This window comes from Bos javanicus, chromosome 2 (assembly GCF_032452875.1).
Source record: "Bos javanicus breed banteng chromosome 2, ARS-OSU_banteng_1.0, whole genome shotgun sequence".
NCBI lineage: Eukaryota > Metazoa > Chordata > Mammalia > Artiodactyla > Bovidae > Bos > Bos javanicus.
Window position 1 is genome coordinate 113,670,454 of NC_083869.1, and position 21,908 is coordinate 113,692,361.

The 21,908-nt window shown below is 37.4% G+C and overlaps 1 protein-coding gene across 1 annotated transcript in view; it reads left to right on the plus strand.

Moving 5' to 3' along the window:
* The first annotated feature begins 3,252 nt into the window (after positions 1-3,252).
* NYAP2 (neuronal tyrosine-phosphorylated phosphoinositide-3-kinase adaptor 2) overlaps positions 3,253-21,908 on the plus strand; it is a 315,522-nt gene continuing 296,866 nt past the window's right edge. The window contains exons 1-2 of the mRNA XM_061386621.1: positions 3,253-3,926; positions 12,912-13,149. Coding sequence (XP_061242605.1) covers positions 12,929-13,149 — 221 coding nt within the window. The 5' untranslated portion in view covers positions 3,253-3,926; positions 12,912-12,928. The remainder of the gene's footprint in view (positions 3,927-12,911; positions 13,150-21,908) is intronic.

Consider the following 21,908-nt stretch of genomic DNA (forward strand, 5'->3'; position numbering starts at 1 on the left):
ATGGAAAAAATAGAAAGGCTTTATTATAAATTATGACATGACTTCAGAGAGTACCTCTTGATATATTTAAATAAGCCCCTTAAAATTTAGGTAGCTAGATCGCTCAATTTCAATTCTCACTTTTCTCATTTGCATCACTTTTATACAAAAAGCACTCCCCACCATCTGGCTGATTTATAGACTAAGAAGCACTCTCAGGGCTCTGACTCTCCTGGTCTATCTGAGTGCATAAAAGGGACCTATTTAACCCCAACAGCATCAACTCTGTTAGTCAGCATAGCATAACAGAAAGAGCCAAGCCACCCTGACTTAAGAATTTTAAAAGAAATAAATCATGAGGCATTTCAGGGACTGGTTTCCTATTGACATCAGTACAATACATGTAGTTTATGAAGATGCTCAAGAAATAAACTAACACATAATTGCAGTTCAAGTTTTTTTGCCTCTATACTTATATTTTAAGTATTTTTAACTTTAATTTTGTCCAATGTATTTTTCTCCAGATATTATCAAAATGAGTAGAAATGAGTTTTACATTTGGTTCTATGATTGATTATTTGAAAGTAGAGACATTTTTCTGTTTCCTTTAATGAGACCTGAAGAAGTAGTTCTTGGGACCTTCTAGGTACCAATTCTCAAAAGTACCAAAAATACCAATACATCAATACGTCTCCAGAGAAAAAAAATGCCCAGTCAACAGACTCTGCAGCCTGAAGTGAGGAGAGAATGGGATTGGGAAGACGGGGTTGATACAATATGTTGTTTCTCAAGCCCTATTCTATGAAAATGGGGGAAAAAGGAAGGAAGGAAGGAAAGATAGGAGGAAAGAAGGGAAACTGCAATAATCACAAATTTTCCTAAAGCTGAAAACATTAAATTTTAAGAACCACACATTATCATAAATATGTTCTCCTTATTCTGGGGGGATAAAAAATCCCTTTAGCTCTTGAAATTTTTGTAGTAAAAATGTCGCTTCTTTTTATAGTTCGCTACCATATGTCAGTGTCTCCTTTATTTGAAATTATCTTGGTGCATGAAAGCAAGGTGACTGAGAACCACTCTGTGGCCAAAGATGCACAACCAGCCCAGTGATCTTCGCTCCTTGTCCCAGCAAGCCAATGCAGCTGAGGCCTAAAGCAGGTCAGTGTAGCTATCCAGGGGGTAACTTTCTCATATGTAGAAATGGACTTTACACAAGTGCCTATTCAAGCTCTTTATAGTTGAAAAATATAACCTCCCAAATCTGATTAAAATTATCAGTCATGATAAAATATTTCCACTTTCTAAGATGTCTGTCATATAATTTCTTTATAAAGAATCTATTCTACTTTCAGTCATGTGCTGAAAGACAACTTCTTTAGGGACAGTTGACTATTATTAATGATTCACAACTAAGCCTCTTGATCATAGTGTGGTGGTTGTTATTTAGCTCATAAGCAGTACTTGAGACAATGTGCTAAGTTTTTAGAATTTTAATGAGATGGGGGTAGGAGGGGGAGAGAGAGAGATAAGGAGAGAGATGACCTCTTCTCTTTCCCAATTATATTTCCCTTCCTGCTTTTCATCTGTCTAATCTTCCAAAGTTCATTAAACATATGTGCTGTTCTGAACAAAAAGCAGATGCATGAAGATCGGAAAATAAATGACTGCTGTGATTCGCTTTTGGAATGCACTTTAGGACATGTGAAAACTGAAAGTCTTATAGTAATGTAGTGTGCTGATTTCATTTTCCTGCAGATACTCACAAGTTTAAAATTGTAAAATAATACCACAGTCCCAGATAGCATTTAAAAATCGAGAAGGTGAACTTAAGTTTATTACTTTTTCGTGGCCTGTTGATATATGAAAAATTACATTCAGAACACATTTTTCTAAGAAATTAGTTATGAATTATGTTTAGGTTAACCGTTGAGAAAAATCAGCTTTTGAGTGAAGGTAATTTACAATAAGAATTATTAGAAAAGAATGTGAAGAGAAAAATTCTAGAAGTCACTATTGAATAATAAACTAATTTTCTCCTTTAAAATTTATATTTTAGCTGGAATGAAGCAGAAACTTTTTGCCTACTGTTACTTTTACCATAGAAGGAACTTATATGTTAAATCATTTACATTTTACTTTGTTACAGTTTTTACTCTGAGGAAAAGCACATTAGATAAAAATTTAGGACTTGATATATATACATATATATGTAGATATATGGGTGTTTGTGTGTGTATCTATGTCTGTTTATATAGATTGTATTATATAACGTGATATATATGAATATATTCAGTAAGATATTAAGACGTGTTAGGGGAGTTGTCAGCATATGTAGGAAACAGGATTACTTTACATAATTTCCACAGTGATTCTATAGGAGTTAATGACACACATGCCGTGGTTAATTCACATCTTATTTTTGTTAAAAAGTAAATAAATAACGTGCACTCCAAGTGAGATCTTTATTCCACATAGGCATGTGCCATGCGTGTTCTTTCTAACTGGGCTAGTTTTTTTCTCATGCCATGGGAGCAGGTGGCATGAAGCTGTTTTGATGAGGTTAAAAGGCTCCTCCCCTCTTTCCCCAAGCAGCAGCCTGAAGAACGTCAGCAGTAATTGTGTGCCTGGCTCTGCTGTGCAGAGAAAGGGTGGAGGCAAAATTGATATCAAATAAGGGTATCAAACTGAGATCTGAATGTTCCGTTTAAGTTGTTGCTCATTTTCATTAGCTATGCCAGGGGTGCGAAGCTTATGACTTAAACATCCTTGGGAGTAAGAACAGTTATTTTTGATGGATTCATATTTCTCTTCTCCATAAAGACTGAATTAGTGTTGTAGTGGCTATAAATGAAGGGGTTTCTTTATCCTCTTCTCATTTTATTATTTACTAATCAGACTTCAGCTCAGATAGATGAAAGAGAGAGGCTCTGTTGCCTAGATGTGAGGCCTTTAATGAGGATGAGAGACCCCAGGGAGCCGAAATCTGAAGTAGAACGATGCTGCTTTTGGGTTTCTTGTCATTTCTTCAGTTGCTTCGCCTCCCTTTTCCAATGGGCCTAGTGAGCAGGAACTATCCAAGGTGCTAGAACGCTGGCAGCTTTGCCGTTCAATGCAGACGGATTGCAGAAACAGAGAAGAAAGATTACTGCTTATTTCAGAAGGTAGGTTCTTTGTTTCAGAATCCCTGATTAATCAGCAGCAGCATCAACAGACTAAGGCAGCTGGAGAGGAGAGAGAGAGAAGCAGGAAGGGAGGGAGTCAGGGGCAGGGAGGGAGGGGAGAGAGAGAATGAGAGAGAGAGGGCTGGTTGTCACGGGGGAGGGACGATGCCACAAGCTAGGCTGCTCCAAACCTTCTGTATGTAAGTGGCAATGAGAAAGAGCATCTTTTTGGCTGAAAGGAGACATGTAGAAAGGATGTTTCTGATTTTTTGTTTTCATTTATTTTTGCCTTCACAGAATATAATCAAATGAGGCACCTTAGCCAGCCTGGGTGATTGCTTCGAGTCTTATAATCATCTGTGTAGCAAAGTGGGTAAAATTATTCAATTTCTTCCTGCTGGACCTGGAAGGCGAGAGGCTGTGTGTTCATCCCCACCCATTAGCTATGCCCTCTTTTCTCTGAATGTCGATTTAAGGAAGCAAGCACCTGTCTTCTGCCACTGAATCTTCCTAGCAAACTTTAAAGGCCATTTTATCTGATAGAAAGAACATCAAGAATGCTCTGATCTCTAGTGATGAAGAATCTGGGAGTGGACACTTTTCCCATCCAGATCCAATGCACTTTAATTGAAGAAAAACTGAGCTGAACTACAAGTCTATTTCCTATGGTGCTGGATGACTCCTACAGAACTGCCCTGAGATCAGCCGCGAGAGAGGGCTCTGACAGACACAAGTCACCTTCTGAATATTGCACTTAGCTGTCCCTGGGGACTTAAAATTTTGGTATGTATCTCATTTTTCAGATTCTCTAAGCATGCTAATTGAATCCAGCACTAAATAGATCAAGCAATCTGGTTATAAGATGGAATGATTTTAGCTGGGGATACTTAATGCTGAAGTTTGCATGTCTTATTAGCTGGAGCAGAAAGAAAGCCACAGCAAAGGCATCCAAGGCTTTAATGAGCCTCAGGCTATTCTGTACCCTCTTAGCCACTTAGTTATATTACCGCAGAAATGGTTAAACCAGATCTTCATTGGTAAAATAAGCCATGTTGAATTATTAAAAGCATTGAAAATATTTTCCAGGGTATTAATTGGCATTCATGTGGTGCATGCTAGCTATTTATCTGCTATTTCATACCATAAATATTTTACAACAATGTCTTAGCACATTTGTTTCAGCCCAGTTTTGTGTTCTCAAGAAAGAAAAAAGAAAGAAAAGGCACAGAACCAAAACATAAAAATCCAAACTATCAGAATAGAGCAAAGCTGAAACTGCTTTTTCCTAACTGATAAGACATAAATTTCTTTGAGAAATATATATTTTAGGACCAATCAATACCAGGAAGATTACACTAGTCTCATCACAATAAATATTTGAGAACTTTAGGTGGACCCGTTTTACTTGGGACACATACTTATTTTGTTGGGGTGTCTCCATTCTAATTCTTCCAACTACTGGCAAATTTTAAATACAAGAAATGCAGATATTCCCTATCTGGAAGAACTAGTACATGAAATAATATTGTTCATTGTCGTTAGGAAATCTTAAAGTTGTTTCAGTACCAAGAACTGGAATGTTATTCTAAATATAGTCCAAAAATAAGAGGACTCAAGAGAAGAGCTTCCACGATGTAGTTCTGGTCATTTTAACACGCAACAATTTCTTACTGAGTAGTGTGGATTAATGACTGTAGAACACAAGTGGAAATTAACTTCTCTCTTAATAATTCACACTTCAGACAATGCTTCAACTTATTTTGTAGATAGTCAAGTGGCAAACAAATTAACATGAGAACATGTGAGCCACAAATGACAAAATTATTTCATTTTTCTGTGGAAAGTGCAACATGTTTGCCAACTCAGCAAAGGAGGGGACTCTGTGAAAGACATTACCGATTTAGAAAATCAGTGAATGCAGACCTGAGGGGGAAAAAATACTACAACTTCACAAGGAACTGCAGAGAAGCCCAAGGACTTGGAGCATTAGTAAAGTTTAGAAAGAGAAGTGTAAAAATCCTGGAGACAGGAAGGTTGGCTATTGTTTTTTTTTTTTTAAAGTAAGTCATAGCCTTCCAACCCAATTAGATGATTTCTATTGTTGCTCCAGTCAGCAATTTATTATACTGACTATATCTAGTTTGCAAATACTGCCTTGTAAGCGTCTGGAAACATCTGGCCAAAGGCTCCAAAAAGTACCTCAGCCATTGACATTTTGAGTGAGTCCCTAATATTAGTGAAATGTGCAGTCTTTTTAGAACATAGGCAAATAGTTCCATGACAGCCTGAAAGTTGGGGTGGGAGTGGATATCTGATTTACAATGCTTCTACGCTAACGTGATCAATGCCCGTGTTAACCATTTTGGGAAGAGAGATAGTAGAGAAAAACTCACTACAAAGTAATCTGCTTTTTGAGGAAAAAAAAAAAAAAAGCAATCACTGTCTTTGTAGTCACTTCAACAAGCTCTCTTGGTTTTAACTCTAACATTTCCCATTTTGGGCAGAACAGCTGCATTTTGATGACAGTGGAATGAAAAATTAAGCGTGACCATTCGTGGGGTGGAGAGCAGGATTTCAAGCATAATCAAAGTGAAATTATAGGACTTATTTTTACACATTATAAGATTTGATCAGAAAAATAATTTTGACATGGTTTGCATGAGTTGTGGAGTGGAACCAGGCAATCTAGTCTGTTGATTTGGTCCTCCGTGAAGTCAGCAAATTTGATATTAATTTGCATATGTATTTTACATATGTATGTGAAGCCTGATTATTTAAATACCTATTTTTTCAAATTGATGTGAGTACATGCAAAAAATGTAAAAGATCTTTTTCTCCTGATGAACAAAAAATATAGTCAAAATTGCCATGAGAAACTTTTTTATTTGGATGAATAGATACTACTGGACAAAATAAGATTCTCTGTCTCAGAGAAGATGCAATGATTGGTGTGGGAGGGAAAATCAAATTGTAATAAGCCAAAATCAAATAGCTTCCTTACAGTGTTGAGACAGGTGTGGTTTGAAAACCTAAGAAACAAATAAGGGGTGGGGACTAGAAAAGTTTCCCATATGCATATAAAGTGAAAACCATTAACATGAAATCAAAGCAAAGTGTCTCAGGTTTCCACCATGAAACTTATCCCCTTCTACGTATTTTGTTTTTCTCAAATAACATAATAGCACAAAATAAACTTTATCTTATTCTGGCTGTAACATCATATGGAGTTAAATGTGACCTAAAATTTAAGACATTTCTTACAGAACTTTAAGACTGGGGAGCAGTTCCCTCCCACACACATGTTTTTGATTCTACTACCCCTCAGTGTATGTGGAAAATATCTGGATAGGTAGAGTTTTCACAACTTTATGTCTTGGAAAATCAAGGTTTTAAATGGAACACAGCTCCGTTTCAGAAATTCTGAGTAAACACCACAAGAAAGGAAAAAAGAAGCAGTCCTCCTAAGGGCCAGAGGACTAATTCACTGAGAGGATGCTGGTACGCTAGAACTCTGCTTTGGGTAAATGGTAATAAACGGCTCATAGGACGATTCTGCCAGAGAAGTCAGTGTACACGTCCACTGGAGCCATTTCTTACGGAGTCAGAGTGGTTGATGTCAAAATGCATGAAATTACACTACAGGAGGAATCTGTTCTGACTTTTAAGAAAAGAAAAATTATTTTACATGTATGAGAAGATGGCATACCTGATATTTATCTGACTCTTTTGGTGTATCTTAAAAAAAATAAAAAAGCCTATAGTTAATCAAAAGCCCTCTAGACTATGGGGGAACCCAACCTTGACACCATTTTTTACAGCCACATTAAATATCCTCTTATATGGCTTCAAAATTTCAGCCATATAAGATTTGTTTCTTAATTTACAAAGGGAATAGCTCATGTAAATGTATTAATATGATCTTAGCTAAAGTTTTTGCATGTACTTGCTTCTCAAAAATAGGCTTCCATTTTTTTTTGGCTTGAACACTTAAATTCATAAAGTGTCTCATCTTGTTGGATTCCTTGGATGCAAGCAGTGGCAACAGAAAGAGAAAGGAACATTTTAAAATGTTTCCATGTACTGTGTTTGAATAGCCGTATGTATATTTTCTGCTCTGTTTATGTATATAATGGATAGTTTCATTTCAGTGGAGATATTTGTAAAGAAATGTAATGTTACTTTCAGTTCTAGGCTCAACATTAGTAAGGTCAAGTGATGATGTTAAAAGAAAATAAAGAAATTATTAATTTGATGAAAAGATAAAATGTTTAATGGCATAAATATGACCTGAATCCCACCTGGTGCCTCTTAGCTGAGTAAGTGAAATTTCAAATTCTGATAAGTATCACAATACTATACAAAGTAATCTTTACAAAGGGTGTGGTCAATAGGAAATGACAAAAGTTAAAGAATAAAATAAAAGAAAGCTGAGCAATTAACCATTCAGTTTTATTTAATCCAACTTCTGTAGCTCGTTATTAGAATGGGCTGATTCTAAATACAGTGATCCAAAAATTGAATAAAAAGAGTGCCTTATAAATGAAGAATACAGCAGTACAAGAAAGGCATAAAGTGAATGCTTGAAGTTGTCTGTGGTTTGTATGGGAATTCTGATCTCCATTATTTTAGATGCTTTCCCAGAAGAGTCCCTGACACAAATTTTAAATATTGACCACAACTTCCGAGAAAAAGAACATATACAAAAAAAATCTTGAGCTATTCGAATCAATGTTCTGCATTCCAAAGAAAACATATCTGCTTTGTGGGTGGACACCATGGATGCCAGCTTTCAACCACTGCGGAGGGGGGTAGGGTGCTAAAATTTCTAATTGGTTTTGAGCAAAAATGGCTGAAGACACATATTTCAAATAAAAGAGATGCCTGGGGAAATGCAAACTTTCCATTCAATTTCACAGGCTCTGTTAAAATATGCTAGGCAATGGTTTTGATCTACTGACTGACGTAGACTCATTAATTAATTAGTTGCAATACGGCTAAAGATGCTCCTGAAGGAAGTTGCCTGTTTGCTTCTTAACTATTTTCTTTTATGATGCCAACTTTAGGAATTAGGTCTCAAAACAAGCCTTCATAAAATGTTTGCATATAGGATTGCCCTTCAAGGGCTAGAACTGAACTTGATTTAAATCCAACAATCAAAACACAGTCAAATTTTTAGTGATAACAAATATATCTGATTAAATATCTGTCTTAGCCATGAATACACATTTCTGAAAGGCTGATTCAAGATCACACTTGTCTGTGGGTTCTCCCTGCATGGGAATGGTAGCAGTTGTAAAGAGGTAGACACTTAATATGATTCACTTTTCTTAGGTGAGGCCATGAATCTGTTCATTCATAGTCCAGTTTTCTGAGAAATACCGCTGGGCTTGTATGGGTGGCGTCTAAGTGTTTGCAAGATGGGATACATGTCTTGGTTCGTATTCCCCAAAGCCTTTATTTTCTAGATGTGAAAAATGGGTGTGCGTGGGTGCTCAGCTGTGTTGGACTCTCTGTGAACCTGTGGACTCTAGTCTGCCAGGCTCCTCAGTCCATGGGATTTTCCTGGCAAGACAGTGGACTGGGTTGTCATTTCCTTCTCCAGGGGATCTTCCCAACCCAGGGATTTTACCTGTGTTTCCTGTACGTCCTGCATTGCAGGTGGATTCTTTACCTGCTGAGCCATCAGGGAAGGAGCAGAATGGATAAGTACTTTTAAATGCTTTTGGTTAGTGAGCAAATCTATTAACCCTTTTCATGGCCTCTATTTGCATACTTTTGATTAAGGAAGTTGAACATTAAGCATTCTATTCTATTATGTTTCAAGTAAAACTATATTTATAGAGGAATTATTACAAAACCTTATCTTCACCACAGTTGAAAATTGTGAGAATCATCTAATGTTAATGACTAATAAATTTGGTCCCATATTGAGCATGCGTTTTCTAACTGAATCCTCACAATAGTGTAAGGAGGTAAATAATGATTTCTTAAATGTGGAGACTGAAACTTAAAGAGGTTAATTAACTTGCACAAAGTCATAGATCTAGGAGTGCTTTAGTTTAGGACTTTTAGGCTGTTGTGGTCAACAACTCCACTATATGTCCTTCAAGACTGACACCATTTCTCTCTACATTACAAACTACATTTTACATGTGGACAAAAAGGCAAAAGGGCTTCCCAGGTGGCCCTACTGGCAAATAATTCACCTGCCAATGCCGGAGACACAAGAGACATGGGCTCGATCCCTGGGTCGGGAAGATCCCCTGGAGAAGGAAATGGCAACTCATTCCAGTATTTTTGCCTGGAAAATTCCATGGGCAGAGGAGCCTGGTGGACTATAGTCCATGGGGCCTCAAAGAGTCAGCCATGATAGAACACTTAGCACTAAAAAGGCAAAAAAAATTATGATACTTAAATAGTGATACAGCCCATCTATTTTTTTTACTTTTACTTTTGAAGACTACATATAACCATTGAAAAGTGTTCGTCATCAAAAATGCTGACCATCACCATGACAAACTAGTGAATGCCAACACTGCCAAGTGAATTAGTGCCCTTGTCACACTGCATTGCAATTATTTACTTATTGTGTTCTTTCACTGCTAAATGAATGTCTAGAGGGATACAATTTTGCCTTTATCACTGCCTAATGCATAATATTGGAGAAGGTGATGGCACCCCATTCTAGTACTCTTGCCTGGAAAATCCCATGGACAGAGGATCCTGGTAGGCTGCAGTCTGTGGGGTCACGAAGAGCCGGACACGACTGAGCGACTTCACTTTCTCTTTTCACCCTCATGCATTGAAGAAGGAAATGGCAACCCACTCCAGTGTTCTTGCCTGGAGAATCCCAGGGACAGGGGAGCCTGGTGGGCTGCTGTCTATGGGATCACACAGAGTTGGACACGACTGAAGTGACTTAGCAGCAGCAGCAATGCATAATATGGAGCTTCCTAGGTGGCGCTAGTGGTAAGGAACTTGCCTGCCGATGCAGGAGATGCAAGAGATGTGGGTTTGGGTCAGTAAGATCCCCTGGAGGAGGGCATGGCAACCCACTCTAGTATTCTTATCTGGAGAATCCCATGGACAGAGGAGCCTGGTGAGCTACCGTCCATAGCGTTGCACAGAGTTGGACGAGACTGAAGCAACTTAGCACGCGGCACAGTGTATAACATGTGCTCAAGAAATACTTGAATAAATGAATGATTGTAGAAACAAATATCCTCTAGAACTGGATGACTCAAGCATGTTCACCAACATCCAGTTTTCATTGCTCTGAAGTGTTACTAGATTTCACAGTTGATTTTCATCCCCCAAATTTTCATCTCAATTAAAAAACACCTTATAATAGGACTCTCCACAGTACACATATTTTACTATGTTATTATTTAATATTTTCTCAAAATAAACAAATTTGAACTCTAACCAAGTTGAAAGGCCACTTAGGGAGATAATTAATTTTCAGAGGTGCACAATTAATCTGGTTAATGTTTGGAATATATAACTCCATAAAGAATCGCAAGTGTCATCTGGATGGAGAGGAAAACTTAAGGGAAGAAATAAAAATCTTTGGATAATGCCTTACATGATGGGAAATAGACAGTTTTGCTCCAGGGCAGAGTAGGAGTGATCATCTTCCACCCTGAGGCATTCTCTCTAGAATCCTCGTAATACTGACTTGGCTTGCTTAACTATGGTAGAAATAATTGCCATGAAGTTGTGCAGATCTTTTTTTATCGAAGCACACCTCTTGCTGAAATCCTTGGTAGAAGTGATTTCCCAATAATACTAATGCTTTAGCTCTTTGAGTATCATGTTGCATCCCCTCCCCCACGAATTACAATCATTCATAGCAGAATTTTTTTATTCCTATGTATGTTCACCACTTCTGATAGGATGATAATGAAATACAATTTGTCACATTAGGTGGTTGCAATTAGAAGTCCATTTCATTTACCAACCCATTACAGCTTAAAACCAAATTAAACATAAGAAAACAAGATAACAGAAAACCATGAGTGGAAGAACAATTCATTGATCCTCTGGTTTCAACAATTTCTTACATGTTGAAGAATAAATCCTTAAATTTAGAGTGGGCTTCAAGTAACGTATGGATTGACTGGCAGCTGAAATGCTAATAAATTCTGATAAGAAGTGAAGTTTCCATAGCTACGATCCAGGTTATGAAACATGATTATTCTTGTAAAAAAATCACAATGGAAATAATTTGAAATGGTAAAAATGAAGGTCTAGGACTTCTACCTTAAAAAGCTCAGCGGATATTTAAAAAAAAATCTTTCTGAGACTGTTGAAGAAAGTAAAAGATGTAAAGGTGATTTATAATTTTTAAATTTGCCAACATTTTCTTTGCTATTAGCAAAGATTTGCTTTACCACGATGAATATGCAACTGAGGACAGTAAGCATTATTAAGCTATAAGTGTAAAATATTTATTCTACATGTAATTAATTAAAATTCAGTTCTATTTTGATTGATACAAACACAATTTCTCTATCCCCTGGCTTCATTTATTTCTATGATTCTTTGGATACTTCTACTTCAAGCCATGCTGATTTCTATAGCCTGCTGGCTATCTATCTACCCATTCATCTATATATTTTTTTTTACATGATTGTTCCTGTCAATAATATCAACAAGCTTTATTATGCATACACTTATTATTGTTGAACTCTGTGTGAAATTCTCTATAGTCATCACCTCCCATAATCTTCATATCAGTAGGAGCTAAGCATTATTATTTCCATCATTTTATAGGTGAGTTTGTAAAGTCCTATGTTTTTGTTTTGATTTGATTTTGGCTTTCAGAGTTCCTTTCTGTGGCTCAGGTTTTTAATCCTTCAAGTAGTAAGGATAATCAAAATTGCCATTGCTTGAATGACCAGAGTGGTAAGTATTAACATGGTTCTGGTGATCTATGATTTTTGAGTTACAGTATGAAGCCATTTTGGAGAATAATGGAGGACCACAAAGAGATTATTTCTAAGCCAATTTATATTAGAAAAGTGCATTTCCTTGATAACTGCTCTATTTTGCATGAATTGTTCAGATTCATAAATCTTAACTTTAAATTGCAAGGAAAACATACAATGAGAAAGTTCATTCCCAATTATTACATTATTTTATTTGAAACTGAACACAAAAGTTGTTATGGTGTTCAAAAAAGAAATAGAGCTTGGCTCTAATATAGCTTATTGGCATATGAACACATTTTTGAGAAACAAAATCATGGCTGTTTACACAGTGTGGTGTATGCATGCTCAGTCATGTCTGACCCTCTGCTACCCCATGGACTATAGCTCACCAGGCTATTCTGTCCATGGGATTTCCCAGGCAAGAATACCAGAGTGGGTTGCCATTTCCTTCTCTAGGGGATCTTCCTAACCCATGGATCGAACCTGCATCTCTTGCATTGGCAGGAGGATTCTTTACCACTTGTGCTACCAGATAAGCCCATAACCTATGTTATTTTTCTCCCCAAATGTTTATACCTTCACATCACCCTTCAGTGCAAGAGCTTTGGCCATTGATTTGTTTATTTTGCCACTTTGAGGAAGTGTTTGCTACCCAGGCAAAATTCATTTAGTATTTACTTTCAACATGCAACTGTGATTTCTAATGAGACATTTTCTCTAAGTCGATTCTACCATAGACACTGGAGTTTGGGGCTGATGAGACGTTAGGAGAATAAGCAACACCTTGCTTTTATCTGCATCTCTGATGAAAGTGAAATGTGCTCTCATCCCACAGGAAGTGTTCCTTTTCACATGAAATCCTCCAAGATGATGAGCTCCAATCCCGAGGAAGACCCTTTGGACACATTTCTCCAGTACATTGAGGATATGGGGATGAAGGCCTATGATGGCTTGGTTATTCAGAATGCATCAGACATTGCTCGAGAGAACGATCGCTTGAGAAACGAGACAAACCTGGCCTACTTGAAAGAGAAGAATGAAAAACGTCGAAGACAGGAAGAAGCAATAAAACGGTAAGTATAAACAAAAGTGTCCTGAGTGTTGTTCACTCCAGGGAGTCTGTGAGTCCTGCGAAGACTGTGATGTTGTCACCTGCTCAAGAAGGGGTTTGCCAAAGTTAGACTTGAAAAGACAAAGTGAAAATGTCTCCTCAACTGTAACAGAAAACAACCCACCTTAAGGACAGGACCCTTGCCTTAGTTAACAAAAGTTGTTTACTTCTGTGTTATGATTATGGAGGCACAGATGGGATGAGGAAAAAATTCAGTTTCAAGTAAAAGTTCATACTGAACGATCTCTTGATAAAAGCTTAAGGGAACACACACTTATTTAATGTTTAATGAAAAATCCTCATCTTTAAAGGTCTTTGTATCATCCTTATCTTATAACAGAGTTCATCTTTCTATGAAAAGACTTGTCAATGATTAGACTTTTGTGAGTTTCTGAAGTGGAAGCTTCAGTGTGCCGTCTCTATGCAGAGTTCTGTGGCTATGACATCTCTTACCTGGTACTAAGTGCCCCAGGTTTGTTCAAATGAAATGACTTTTGTGCTTCAAAATCTACCTGCTACATGCAAATGAGCCTCAATTGCAGCCTCCAAACTGAGGCTACATTTTCCAGTGTATTGAGATCAAAAGAAGGATACACAACTTTTGATTTTTCCAAAAAAATGTTCAGCATTTTTTGAGTGTATATATTGTAAGGGTACAGGTAGAAATGTGTGTTTGATGGAGTCCTATTTATTCAATGAAGTACATTTATTAAGGGCAAAGAGACAGAATTCAGGAAATTAATCCATCAATTGCCTGGATAACTGAATGGTAATAGTAAGCTGTCTTGATAGTTGGTGGATTTTTCATCTAATCTGAAATTAATCCTTTTGCTTACTCTCTGTGAACACTATAATATGAAGGAAAAGAAAATATTCTTTTAAGGTGGACTATTCATTCTTATGGGCTTCCCTGGTGGCTCAGGTGGTAAAGAATCTGCCTTCAGTGCAAGAAACTGGGTTCAATCCCTGGGTCAGGAAAATCCCATGGCGAAGGAAATGTCTACCCACTTCATTACTCTTGCCTGGAGAATTCCAGGGACAGAGGAGCCTGGCAGGCTACAGTCCATGGTGTCACAAAGAGTTGGACATGACTGAGTCACACACACACACACCCACACACACACACATTCATTCTTATAAAGAAGCAAAGTAAGGATGTACTACTCCAGTCATTTAATGACTGATGAGGAAAAAGAGGGAGAGAAACAGGGAGAGAGATTTGGAATCAAACATATAAAAAGAAATTTCATAGAGGATCATTGTGAAAGAGTGCAATCTTTTTCTCTGGACTATTAAAATGGAAATCCATTCTATTACCAAATATACAAATATTTATAAAATTGCTTCATAAACATGTTAATAATTGCATATGATTTTTGTAAGATGTTATTTATTTCTACCCAGTTTTAGTTCAGAGAAGGCAATGGCACCCCACTCCATTGCTCTTGCCTGGAAAATCCCATGGACGGAGGAGCCTGGTAGGCTGCAGTCCATGGAGTTGCTAAGAGTCGGACACAACTGAGCGACTTCACTTTCACTTTTCACTTTCATGCATTGGAGAAGGAAATGGCAACCCACTCCAGTGTTCTTGCCTGGAGAATCCCAGGGACGGGGGAGCCTAGTGGGCTGCCATCTATGGGTTTTCACAGAGTCAGACACGACTGAAGTGACTCAGTAGCAGCAGCAACAGTTTTAGTTGACATCACAGGCTCCTTTCTTACAATAAATTTTTTTCTGCAAAGTACCTCTGATTTGCATATACCTCTGTATATGCAAAGTACATACAAACTTCTGTATGTATATGAACATTTTAAATTATTTCTGTGAGTTTAACATTTCTGAAACTCAAAAAAGAAAACTCATGATTTTTAAAATAACTTCATATATAAAATCTAAAGTTTTCCAATTTTGCCATTAAAACTCATAAATTCATTATTTTCTCTAAGCATAGGGACAGAATTATTTGCTTAATTGTTCTATTAGACTACACAGAGCACCCACAGTGTGCTTATCACTGTACTATTAGATTCTGTGTTTCATCAACAACCTTCAGAAAGTTTCTATCTAAAGATCTAAGACAGCGAAAATGACTCATTCTTAGGTGGTAAAGTGTTCAAAGAGGCATAATTCCAAGAAGTCTATAGTTCAGGGAACAGGGACAGGAATTTAGGTAAGTGACTGTGCAGTTCTTAGAACAGAATCTTAAGCCAAATTATTGCTCAATAATTACTGGGTCGAAAAGTTCGTATGGGTTTTTCCATAATGTCTTATGGAAAAAACCCGAATGCAGTTTTTGGGCCATCCCAATAACTTGCTGCCAAATATATTCATTGATTGGTAAAATATTTATTGGAATTTTACTGAATGCCAGGAAATGTTCTAGGCTTTTATGTGCACGTGCTAAGTCACTTCAGTCATTTCTGACTCTTTGTGACTCCATCGACTGAAGCCCACCAGACTCCTCTGTCTATGGGATTCTCCAGGCAAAAATACTGGCGTGGGTTGCCGTGACTTTCTCCAGGGGGTCTTCCCAACCCAGTGATCGAACCTGCATCTCTTAACGTCTCCTGAATTGACAGGCAGATTCTTTACTACAGGCGCCACCTGGGAAGCCCTAAGCTTTTGTGAAATGTCAATAAACAGAACAAAGTTCCTGGTTATAAAAGACTACATTCTGAAAGGAGGGTAAAGGAGAGGCAACATGAAAGATATGTTTAAATAAATGTATACGACAGGTGGTAACAGTTTTTCACACTGTAAAACAAGCCAAGATGAGGAAGATAAGAATAGACTCCAGGGAAGAACTCTGAGATCCTGCAACATCTGAGCAGGAGTATGAGACGTTGGGAGCCTGTTGCTGGAAAAATGAACCACATATGGCTATCTATGGGAAGAGGATTCTGGGCAGAGAAAGCAGTTTGGTGTGTTCCAAGGGTAAGGCGTCCTGTTGTGACCGAGCAAACACTGAGGTTGGGGGACAAGTTCAGACTGGTAGTGGACCATCAGGTAATACAAAGCCTTATAAACACTTACGTTTTACTCTGATGGAAGAAAGACTACAGATTTTTGCGCATAGGTATGATGTGCTCTAACTGATCATCCCACAGTGATTACTATGGTTTCCATGGGTTGAATAGATGGATGGGGTATACCTGGATGCAGGGAATTCAGAGAGAAAGTTTTGCAGTGATTCATGTGAGAGATGGTGGTAGTTTGGAGTAGGGTGATACTAGCAGAGGTGGTATAAAATACCAAGATTATGGGCTCCCTTAGAACTTTCTAACTGATGAGATGTAGAAATAGAATAAAAGACAGGAACTGAAGATGATTCTCAAGTGTGTTTTGTTGGTGTTCTGGGTTCTGTTGTTATGTGTTGGTTTTATCTGAGACAACTAGAAGAATGATGCTTACAGTTAATGAAATGCTGAAGATTTGAAGACAAGTAAGTTTAGGTTGAATGGTGGGGGAATGGAAGTTCAGCTTTCATCGCCAATGTTGGCAGTCCTTTTAGATATTCAAATGGAGAATTCTGGATGGGCAATTGGATCCAGGATTCATGGTAGAGATCAAAGTTGGGGATGTTAATATGAGAGTCATAGATATTGCAGTCAAGAGTCTAGTTAAGAAGCCCTAGGACCTAAAATTAGATAGAAAGAATAAAAGCAACCAGGACAGTTCCTTGGGGCATATATTTGCTTACATAACAGGAACAGGAGAAGAATCCAGTAAGAAGAGGTAGTGAGATAAGAGAACCACCAAAGTGGGTGTTGCATCAGAGTGAAACTACAAAAGGGATTAAAGAACAGAGATTTTACTGGTGCGTCAAATATATTGAAGCCTGAGGATTGAACAATGCTTTTTACCACATTGGTGTTGACAAGAAAAGTTTTGCTGGCAGTCTGGGGACAAAACCCAGTGGTGTTATGTTCATGAGAGGATAGAAAAAGAGGAATTGAAACAAGGAAGAAAATGTGTGCATGTTAATCGCTCAGCCATGTCCAATTTTGTAACCCCATGAACTGTAGTCCTCCAGGTTCCTCTGTCCATGGGATTCTCCAAGCAAGAATACTGGAGTGGGTTGCCAGTTCTTCTCCAGGGGATTTGCCTGACCCAGGGATCGAAGCCAGGTCGCCCACACTTAAGGAAGAAAATAATAGAAAATTATTGTAGGGATTTTTGAGGTTAAATAAAATTCACACATATGGAGAGTAGTTGAAGGAGGAAGAGAAGTTTATGGTGTTCTGTTTTCCTGTTTTTTTTTTCCTTTAAGAAGAGAGAAAGCTAGTTTCTTTGAAATGCTGATATAAATGATTACAATAGAAAGGGAAATGTTAATGACTTGGGAGAGGGAAGGAAAAATTACTGTGATTATGTCCTTGAGTAGGTGGGAAGGGATGGGATCTCAAGTGTTTCAGATTGGAGCACAGACTGCTCAGCCGCAATGTATGGGTCACGGAACGATGAATGAACGGATGACTACTCCTGCGTGAAGCAGCCCCAAACCTGGGTCCTCACGCATCATTTTATTATTGTACCGTAGCCGTCACACGTGCTAGGAATAGGAAGATGTAGTATGTCCCTTGCTATCAGTAACTCTTATCTACTCTCTCCTACACTCTTTCATCAAATATTTTCTGGAGTTCAAACTTAAAATGTAAATATTTTTGGAAGGAGCAAAACACTAGTAGAATCTCTTAAATTTGGAAACCTTTCAGATGACGTTCTTTTTTCATTTGTTTTGTTTTCTGTTGGAGTACAGTTGATTTACAATGTTTCAGGTCCTCAGCAAACTGATTAAGATATATATGCATGCATACTAAGCTGGTTCAGTCGTGTCTGACCCTTTGAGAACCCGTGGACTGCAGCCTGCTAGGCTCCTCTGTCAGTGGGATTCTCCAGGCAAGAATACTGGAGTGGGTTGTGAGAGCGTGAGAAGGCGTGCAAGGGTGTGCGAGGATCTTCCTGACCCAGGGATCGAAACTGCATCTCTCTTATGTCTCCTGCATTGGCAGGAAAGTTTTTTATCACTAGTGCCCCCTTATATACCTATATTAGGGGTATAATATAATATAATATATATATATAATATTTATATATTACATATATATATAATATTCAGATTCTTTTCTATTTTAGGTTATCACAAGATATTGAGTGTATAGTGATATACTGTGATATACAGGAGGTCCTTGTTGTTTATCTATTTTATATATAATAGTGTATGCATTTTAATCCCAAATTCCTAATCCGAAATCTCCTCCTTTCCCCTTTGATAAGTATGTTTGTTTTCTACGTATGTGAGTTTATTTCTGTTTTGTAAATGAAGTTCATTGGTATCACTTTTTATATTCCATATATAAGCAATGGCATATAATATCTGTCTTTTTCTGTCTGATTTACTTAGTATGATAGTCTCTAGGTCCATCCATGTTGCTCAGATGGCTTTGTTTTATAAAAGCAGGGCTCATGAGAGTGTGCAGGAGATCTGGCTTCAATCCCTGGGTCGGGAAGATCCCCTGGAGAAGGAAAACCCACTCCAGTATTCTTGCCTGGAGAATTCCATAGACAGAGGAGCCTGGTGGGCTACAGTGCAGGGGGTTGCAAAGAGTTGAACACGACTGAGGGACTAACACACACACATGTGCAGTGTGAGGACATACATAGAAGTTTCTGGATGATGCAAAGGGAGGAACTGGAGAATCAAGAAAGGAGCCAGAAAAGTCATGACTGGGCAGGAGGAGGAGGTTCAAGGCCTCCTTGTCTTTGGGATGGGGTTCTCAAATTATTCCATCTCAGTATCTACTGAAATGTTCAAATTCAATTTATATTGTTTGTATGGGGACCAGTGTTCTGGGATTCTGACAATTAAAGGATATAATAAAATTTAAATATTATATAGAATATTCTCATAGTACATTTTTAGAGTTGCTTTAACTTTGTTAATACGAAGTTCATTTTTGTGTGTGTGTGTGTGTTCTATTTTTTATTTTATTTTATTTTTAAACTTTACAATATTGTATTGGTTTTGCCATATATCAACATGAATCCGCCACAGGTTTACACGTGTTCCCCATCCTGAACCCTCCTCCCTCCTCCCTCCCTGTACCATCCCTCTGGGTCGTCCCAGTGCACCAGCCCCAATCGTATCGTGCATCCAGTATCGTGCATCGAACCTGGACTGGCGACTCGTTTCATATATGGTATTATACATGTTTCAATGCCATTTTCCCAAATCATCCCACCCTCTCCCTCTCCCACAGAGTCCAAAAGACTGTTCTATATGTCAGTGTCTCTTTTGCTGTCTCGTATACAGGGTTATTGTTACCATCTTTCTAAATTCCATATATATGCGTTAGTATACTATATTGGTGTTTTTCTTTCTGACTGACTTCACTCTGTATAATAGGCTCCAGTTTCATCCACCTCATTAGAACTGATTCAAATGTATTCTTTTTAATGACTGAGTCTACAAGCAATAAATGCTGGAGAGGGTGTGGAGAAAAGGGAACCCTCTTACACTGTTGGTGGGAATGCAAACTAGTACAGCCACTATGGAGAACAGTGTGGAGATTCCTTTAAAAACTGAAAATAGAACTGCCTTATGACCCAGGAAGTTCATTTTTAAAATTTTTGAAAGCTCCTTAGCAAGATTCTGGTCACACAGGCATTTTGAGGTTGCAGAGATGGTGACCAAGGCAGAATGGCATATCTAAATTTCACACATATTTAATACTTTTAACATGCAATTTATGTCATTGTACATAAGATTCAACGTGATATTAATGAACAGTCTAATCAATTAAAATTCTTTGTCATATCTGCTGAATGCTTGCTTTAATATATACTATGATTTAATGTAAATGCTGAAAATCTAAAGATGAGGCATGTTTGACCTTGAAAAGGCATTGATGATAATTCTCTGTGAAATATGCCAGTTGCAATTTCAGAAATGTGCAGACTGCCAGGGATTGCTTAAAAAATGGAAATAGGATTTCATGTGATTGACCTTCTAGATCACATATGTGCTGAAATGCCTTTTGTGTTGAAGCTGGGAAGCTTAAAACACTGAGCTCTTAGGAAAAAATCTCCTCATCACATTCTCAGTGTTCCAAGTCACTTGGGCTTTCTGAGCCCAATTACTTATTTTTAAACTAAGTTGAGCCCATTTTTTGCTACTAACTTCCTTATATTTTCACTTCCATTTCCCAAATGGGATTTCACTGAAAAGTCTTATTGGATAGAAAATTTTAAATAAATAAAAAGTGATACTCAGTACTTAATAGCTCCAAACAACATTTGGTGGGAAAGAGAGAGAAAGACTCAAAAGGTGAAAACCTAATGAATAATGAAAAAATATTTCAGTAGCTCATTATTTCTGCTATGTTAAAATTCTGATGGTTTTCTGCAGGCATTGTTAAATGAGATTTATTTTTTATTAAAAAAAAACTATCAGAAAACAAACATGCACAACCTATCATTTCAAACTAGTGAGATCACCTGAGATAGGTTAGAAAACCCTAGTTTGTTACACATGTAACACATGAAGAGAGGTGTTTAAGACACAAGGATAATAGATATATTGAACCATTGACACACATAGGCACTAGTTAGTAAGGGGAGGCAACTGACAAATGAGAACAGGCTGGTTACAGACAACATGTAAGGCAGTACTTATGTGTACCTATTAATATAAGATCTCCTTTGAAGATTCACTCTTTACCAGTAACATCAAGAAGAGCAATAAAAAGATCATTTGGTAAACCCAGTGATGCATGCTTAGGCTTGAGGCTCCTCTCTTCATGTGAATTTTTTCTATATGGATTCTGAAATTCATTCTTGCATTATCTCATTTTACTATTAGTAAAATGATTAGTATTTTGAAAACAATATAAGACATATCCTTTATTTTAAAAAAGCTACTGGAAAATGTGTTCCCAGTACATATCTTTCTAAGTACGTTTTCTATTAAAGAAAGGGGTCGAATATTTTGTTCTAATAAAACAAATGCTACATTAGTGAAATTCCCCCTAACATTGCAAGTCTGGAAGACAGCTCTCGATTTTAGCAAAGTGGTTCTGACACCAAGGACTACTTAGGCTGATTAGGAATGTCTCTATTCCCTATGGATGCCCTCAAGGGATCTATATGAGGTTATATTTCCTCTTTAAAAGTGACAGACAGAAACAGAATTAGATTAGTTACAGCTCCTTTAAAAAGATACATGCAATTGTATATTAAGATATATACTTGGAAGCCATTTATATTTGAAGATTTCAGTATCTCTGTTAGTCAAAAAAAACAAAGGGCCAGGAAGGTTCATCCTTTAGACAATTGAGAAAAAATAACTAAAAATAAAATTAAAGAAAATATTTGCTTCCTATTTATTAAAGCATGTCTACTTAGAAAGCAAATGACTGTGATACCAAAATTTAGAATTGGTTGCTATTTGAAATGATTACCCAAAGACATAATTACATTGAGAGCTCTTATTAGAGAAATGTTAGCAGTTACATAAATCCTCTTTAGATTGTTATGGCTTCTGGAATCATACTCGTGATTTGAGGCAGAAGACTTTATGGAAATAGGGAGCATTTACTGAAGAGCATTTGAGTGAAAGAAATATCCCTTCAGTGCAATGTGAATAGTCACGGATAGGTAATCTTATTAGATCTGACTTAATTGCAGGTATGTGGAAAAATGAAATGCCCCGTTTATACATGA